We start from the raw sequence: 7,200 nt of genomic DNA, 5'->3' as shown, positions 1-7,200 counted from the left end.
AGGAAGGAAGGAAGGAAGGAAGGAAGGAAGGAAGGAAGGAAGGAATGAATCTGTGCCGGGCGGTGGTGGCGCACGCCTTTAATCCCAGCACTCGGGAGGCAGAAGCAGGTAGATCTTTGTGAGTTTGAGGCCAGCCTGGTCTACAAAAGCTAGTTCCAGAACAGGCTCCAAACATACAGAGAAACCCTACGTCAAAAAACCAAAAAAAAAAGAATTTGTCAGGGATGAGTACAGTGGTTCATGTCTGTAATCTCAGTATTGGGATGGGTCAAGGCAGGAGGACTACTCTGAGTTTGAAACTGTCTTGTGCTACAGAGATAGATTAATTAAAGAATTTTTTTAAATCCTATTTTTTTAAGATATTTATTTATTTTTATTATGTATACAATATTCTGTCTGAATGTATGTCTGCAGGCCGGAAAAGGGCACCAGACCTCATTACAGATGGTTGTGAGCCAACATGTGGTTGCCGGGAATTGAACTCATGACCTTTGGAAGAGCAGGCAATGCTCTTAACCACTGAGCCGTCTATCCAGCCCCCTTAATTAAAGAATTTTAAAAGTGGGACTCAAAGCAACTCAGGAAACATGAACAAGACCAACAACTCCAAACACTCCTTAGAAAATCCTAGTACACATACACACAGCAAAACCTAATTTGGAACATACAGCAAGTCAAAGTTGCCAGGTGGCTCTCAGAAGCATACCCTCAAAACCTGAAATAGGAAAAAGGCAAAAAGTTCAGGAGATCCTGGCACTGACCAAGTAAAAATTTTAAGGCTTTCAATGAAAAAGCCTTTCATTACATGTAGAATTTTTAGGTAAAGTAACTTGTCCCTGAACTCAAATCACCATCAAGTTATCATAAAATGTAAATCTATGTTTGGATCATGGATGAGCCAAGAGTAGTGACTGGTGCCCTTAATCCCTGAACTCAGCAAGCTGAGGCAAGTGGATTGCTGAGTTCAGGACAGCCAGGGCTAAGTAGACAGAGAGACCTTGTCTCTGAAAAACAAAAAACACCTCTTATCCAATTATTGCCTCTGAGATCTTTTTACTCTCAGACATGACTAGGATGTTCAGGTAAATAGCAGTTTGGGGCAAAAAGAGGCTTATGGGCCTCTCTTCAAATATCACCAACAAAATGAATAACTAGCAGCAGCAAGTGTCCCTCCACTTGGCTACGGTCAGACTCCCACGAAAGAGTCCAAGAGCCCCACCTGTTTCCAATTAGATACCAGAATTGCTGGAGTGTTTAAACTGCATTTGCTTGCTACTTACACAAAACAAGTCTTCCAGGTTTTTTGAATGGTTAAAATATGTTAAAATAAGATTAAGGGTCTGGTTTAAACAATCAGAGGCAGGGGAATTTCAATTGAAACCAAAACTATCTCTCTGCGGCAGCAATAACCCAGAGCTTCAGACAAAACAAAAAGACGAGGTAGACACATTTCTGCCGCTGACAATGACTAATAAAAATCGGACCTTTCTTGGGAAGGGCATATATACTTTAAAGCAACGTATTAAATTTCAAATAAATTTAAAATAATTCTTATAGTCACTTACAATTCTATATAGCAGAATAACTTACTACAGTAACTTGACATTCATGTTATGCCCCAGTAAGATACGTGAAATTTTTGGAAACTATAAAAAGAACCAAGGTCAAGAACAGAGATTTTTTTCTTATGGTGACATTTCTCCTAAAGTAACATACAGATTGTCCCCTAACAAATCTATCTTTCCTTCATTTCACTATGGAATAGAGACTTGGACTTTTCTCTGGCCTTATTTTTCCTACAATCCCAGGAAAACCTTGACCATCAATGGAAAGCTCCCACACACACTGATAGTTTTCTCTTCTTTGACTGTCAACAGAAAAGGTACTTTTAAAACTAGTTAAGTGTCTTGGGCTCAGTGGGGTTGAGCAGATGGCAGGTCCACTCGATGGATTAGGAGAGAAAAATTCTTGAATAGATGGAGTTGTCTGTTCCCATTTCCAAGTTAGACCTGAGTATTGATAGAAGACGGGCCAAAGGGCTTCAGTGCACCCAACTGCATCAAGAGTTACTGCATTATTTTATCCTTGCACTGACTTGTGCCTTTAAAAAAAAAAAAAAGTTTCACCCAGGTAAAAGCTTTAAGCAACTGATAATAACCCTTCCCACACCGTCTCATAAGACACCTATATTAAAAGAACCAGGAAAAGAAAAAATAGGAGTGCCCTGCATCATTTGTTCATTCATTATCCTATCAAAGGCACTAAGGGAGGTATTTTAATTGAAATTATATACTTATTACAAGGAGCAGCGTTGGAGTGCTGGAAACACAACTCACACACACAAATACATGCGCACACACATACAAATTCAAGCATGGCCATAAGAGGAAAAAAAGAAAAGCAACCAGAAAATGGACTTCAGCAAAAACTGAACTGGTTTTTTAATTTGGGGAGAGAACAGTTTTAAAGTTCACTTTTGCAGGGAATTTTCAAAAGAGAACAGATCATACTACAGGGAAAACGCCCCAGACTGACGCAGTCACAGGCAGGCCCCAACCCCGAGAAGATTCAGAGCTCCACTAATGTGAAAACAAGTTACAAGAGTTAAATATATCTCTTTTCAAACATGTATTTAAAAGATAAATTTATACAATAGTGTTTTTCTTAATAAAAAAAAGTTTGGTTTTTACAAGTCTACGTCAGGATCAAAACTTGTTCAACTAGTCTTAGCAATGCTAGAGCACACTAATTTTGCACAGGACAAGCCTCGGTTGGTGATGAGAAAGGAAACAGTCCAGTTTTCAGAAACTCTCTTTAGCAGCAGACATCCACTCCAAGTCCCAAGGTGGTTTTAAGACCCAAGAAGAATGGGCATAAGAACATAGCCCTCCAAGATGCTGAAGGGGTGCAGGGTCCTGCTCCATCTAGCCAAGACCTAACTGGATCCAGCTAAGATTCAGAGAAGGCTTTCAGTCAGTTGGATCTTAGTGATACCTAAAAAATTCTCACCCAAAATCTCCAACTCTCCATTAGTGAGAAAAGAGGACCCTCAACCAGATACCAACTCAAAAACCCTGGACCTAAGCTCCCAGATAAAAGAGCAGTCCAGAATCACACTTGATCTTTGGCATTCCAAGTTCAAGTAAGGCTTTCAAAGTTGCCTACCGGTGACACAGTTGAAACCACCTAAGGCCAAATCGTTATCTACCAAAAGCCAATAGGCTCTGTAACAACGACAGTGCTTAAACAAAGGATTTTGTTTGTTGTTGTTGTTGTTTTAAGAGCAACAGAAAGTTCATTCCTGTTAACTATAAGGGAAACTTAGAATGAAGTCATGAGGTGAAATGTCCTCAAGATCCCCCAAGAAAGCTAATCAATGTATTGGGGGGCTGGAGAGGCTGCAAGAACATATACCAAGTTCATAAAATCTATTAATTCTCAAGAAACCAAATCATTTTTCTGGCCTTCTTTGGGAATCCTTAATAAAGGAACTTTACTAATATTAAACTGAGATGTCACAAGGGGGTAGTGATAGTGAAAATTAAGGTTTGTTTCTTAAAATTCCACAACGGGTTTTACAGTAAGCACACGAATTAAATTATGGTAAAAGGGAGCTATTTTTACTAAAATAGGGTAGACCAATTAATCAAAAAATGCCATCCGGCTGTGTACATTACATTCAGGAATCTAATTTACACAATGACACTATGGAGTAATCTATTTTAGTCAGTAAATACTCGAACTTCTTTAAGTTTTAATCTTATCAGAAATACATATTTCACATAGTCTTCCTTAGTTAAGAGAGAAATGGGAGGAAATTTCATAACGAGTATGAGTCTGCCTTATCGTCCTCACGTAGGCAAGGGTAGAAAAAGCAAGCACAATTAAAGTTGTTTCACTCCACTTATTTATGTTTTAATCCAATCAGCTTGGTTTCCTGCAGGCCTACATATGGAGTTCGTTTGTTTCAGACTCCTAAGGGTGCTGCGGGTGGGTTAGGAAAGTTCACTCAAGTTCAAGTTCAAGCACACTTCAGAGTTGGGAGCAAAGGCGGTTCCCTAGAGATGTTATGGAACATCTCTGTCTCACACACACAATGCCGCTCTGGACCACAAAACTGTCCCCACTCCCCAGGGTCCCCAATGATCAAAGCTCTGCGGGCTCATTCGCCGCTCACCTTCAACTTGGCTCCGGCTACGTAAAACATCCACCTGGCTGATTCCCGGGGCTGTCCAGGAGCCGCGAACGCGGAGCTAGCACTAGCAGGGAGGGCCCCAAGGGCGAGAAGCTGGTTCAGATGAGGGGTGGCAGGCAGGATACCATCCTCTGGGCAAGCAGGCAGCTCCGCGGAGAAATGGGAAGCCCCGGCACCATCCCCTCGAGGAGATGGGGAACCACAATCAGTCTCCACACAGTCCAGCGGGGCCCCAGGGGCTTTGCTTTCGAGAACCGGGCTGGAGAAGGCAGCTTGCAGAGGACCTGCCGCGCGCTCCATAGCTCCTGGGGCCCCTTAGCAAAGAGGACAGAATACACCCCTCCGCGAAAGAGAGTGAGGGGCTGGAGTGATGCAAGCGACGGGTCAGTGAGGCGAGGGAGCCCTGGAAGTCCCTGAGACGCACAGCTAAGTCTGTCTGCACCGATCAGTGATCCGGTAGGAAAAGCGCCCGAGATCGGGTCACGCAGGGGCCTGCACTCGGTGGAAAGTTGCAGCCTTCCTCCCGCACCTTCCCCCTCCTCCGGGGCCGATCCCACACTCTGCGCGACCCACCGGCGTCGCCCGCCAGCCAAGTTTTCCCCTTCCAAAGCCTTCCCCCACAACCCCTTCCCAGGGAAGTCCCCCGGCGCAAAAAAGGGGGACAGATCCAGCTCCGCAGTCACTTTCACGCAGCAGACACACAAAAGAGCGCGGGGCTTGCGGGTTGGCCCCGGGACGTAAACAAACGGGGTGGGGGAAGGGACCCGCCACACCGGGAAGCCGGTCCCCTAGCCGGTCCACACCGGTTGACAATCCCTTACGGGAGTAGTGAAAAGAAGAATGGTGGCGGCTCTGCACAAGGAGACCGACCGGGGAGCAGCCAGGAGCTCCAAGCCTCCCGCCGTCTCCACGACAAGGGGCCACCCGCCAGCCTGGCCGTCGCCGCTGCCGCCAGCCGCCGGTGGCCGATCTGACCCTCCCCCGGAGCCGGCGGCACCACAGCGCCACCAGCTCCAGCTCCGCCGCGCCGGCGGGGCAGTGGCGGCGGCGGCGGCGGTCCGCGACTCTCTCCTCCCGGAGACAGAGGAAAGAGAGAGACAGGCGCTTCACCCCCCACCAGCAACTCCCCACAAACTTTCCCCGGGAATACGCCGGGGCTGAGCTGGGGGGAAAGGCAGGACGTGACTGGCGGGAGGGCGACGAGCGTCCCGCAGCTCTCTGCTCGGCAAGCCCGCCACCCCTCCGGAGTCACCCCGTGGCGCGTCCCCCTCTTTAGCGCGCGCGAGTTCCCACTGAGCCCCCGGGGGGGGGGGAAGATCGCCGCTCCCCCCTCCTTCCCACCGGGGTCCCAAGACCACGACAGCGCGCGGGGTCGGCCACGACGGCGACGGTGGTGATGGCGATGATGGTGGGGAGGAAGACACCCTCCGGGGTTGAAGGGGGCAGACACCGGGGGGCAAAGATGTTGGTGGCGGCTGGCGGCTCCGGCGCCATCTTGGGCTGATCGATGAATTGAACAAAGAGGATCAATTTCTGATCAAGCCGAGTGATCAATGAGAGCCGGGGAGCCCGAGGGACTCGCCGCCGACTCGGCCCCGCTCTTCTCCCGGCACCCCCCTCCTGCCTTCCCCTGTCGCCTCAGCACCCCCGCCAGGGCCTGGCAGCCCGGAGTGTCACCCTCCTTCCTGAGGGAGGCCGCGACCGCCCGCAGCCCTCACCCCCCGGGCGCGAGGCCGAGCGCCGAGAAGCCTGACCTGCAGCTGCTGTAAATCAAAGCGCTTCCAATATTGAAACATCGATCCCACATTGGCCGCCATCTTGAGACATATTGAGACGGAGTGAGAGGCTGATAGAGAGGGGGCTGGAGTTCAGGAGCCGCCAGGAGGCAGCAGGCGGGCGGGCGCCAAAACCCGGCCTGGAGCCGGCCGCCGCCTCAGCCACCGCGGACGAGGACTAAGCCTTCCTCACGGCGCCGCCGCCGCCGCCGCCGCCACCGCCGCCGCCTCCGCCGCGGAGTCAGGAGCCTGAGGGTAACGCGGCGGCGGTGGCGGCCTTGGCGCGCGCGCGCCGCGCTCTCTCCCCACAGCCCGAGCGCGGGCATCCGGGGCCCTCGCGACCCCTCACCCTTTTTCCCGCGCGCCCCGCCGCGAGCCCCCCTCCCCGGCCGCGCGGCGACCCTGCGGCGGCCCGGCCTCGAGGGGGCGCTGCAGGGTCTCCACGGGGGCCCTGCCGCTCACCTAATGGGAGCCCCCCCGAAAAGGTCGCACGATCGCTGGGGGGGGGCTCGCCCCGGGGTGAAGTCCCCCGGCTTTCTCACGCGGGGACGGTGAGCTGCGCCGCTCGCGGCCGTGTGCGGGCTCAGCGCTCTTTGGCCCCGTGCATGCGGAGCGTGCCATGACCACCTGCAAAGCCGGCGACCCGGACCCACCGCCCGTCCCGCGCGCTTGTGCCGGGGATGACCTCACTCCGGTCCCCTGTGCCTTCCAGCTGGGGGACCTCCAGACCGCATGGGTCACTACCAGTGTTTCACATTCGAGGAAGTACAATTGTGTAGTGGTAAAGGGAGGGGTTGACCACCAGCCCTGGACCCTCCCGCGGCTGCTGTTGCTGTGCTCGCGTTCATGCCCCACACTCGGTGCGATCCCCAAATTGCACGGGAACACATCAGCAAGTGGCAGCAGGCTCCCCACCCTTCAGAGCCGCTCCAGCTTCGGCCGGGACTGGCAAAGTCTTAGAGTATAGCTCTGTCCCCAACCACGCTTCTGCGACACAATCCAAGAAACTTCCTCTGTGGTTCACTCAGCTCCGCGCCTCGTCTTTGCAGGCAGAAAGTTTGAAAGCGTGCGTTGCACTCAAAACGGAGCGCGTGTTCCCGAGTTTACAGAAATGCTCACTTTAAAACCGAGAGTCGGGGGGAGGAAATTCTCTTTACGTTTCCTCTGGCCCCAAAGTACGCGTTTTGGGGTCGTCATCTTTAATGAATTTATTCACACCAGCGAGTTTGC

The 7,200-nt window shown here is 51.0% G+C and overlaps 1 protein-coding gene across 6 annotated transcripts in view; it reads right to left on the bottom strand.

The window, feature by feature from the left end:
• Window positions 1–6,281, bottom strand: part of Cux1 (cut like homeobox 1) — a 333,866-nt gene extending 327,585 nt beyond the window's left edge. For 4 of the 6 annotated variants that reach the window (XM_005344582.2, XM_005344581.2, XM_026784688.1 and 1 more), the window contains exon 1: window positions 5,950–6,281. In XM_005344582.2, coding sequence (XP_005344639.1) covers window positions 5,950–6,012 — 63 coding nt within the window. In that variant the 5' untranslated portion in view covers window positions 6,013–6,281. The remainder of the gene's footprint in view (window positions 1–5,949) is intronic. The other 2 variants (XM_005344585.3, XM_005344584.3) reach the window with 2 other exon arrangements.
• Between the last annotated feature and the right edge of the window lie 919 nt (window positions 6,282–7,200).

Source organism: Microtus ochrogaster, chromosome 2, assembly GCF_000317375.1.
Source record: "Microtus ochrogaster isolate Prairie Vole_2 chromosome 2, MicOch1.0, whole genome shotgun sequence".
NCBI lineage: Eukaryota > Metazoa > Chordata > Mammalia > Rodentia > Cricetidae > Microtus > Microtus ochrogaster.
Note: the sequence above shows the minus strand (reverse complement) of the source record. Positions and strands in the feature narration are given on the sequence as shown.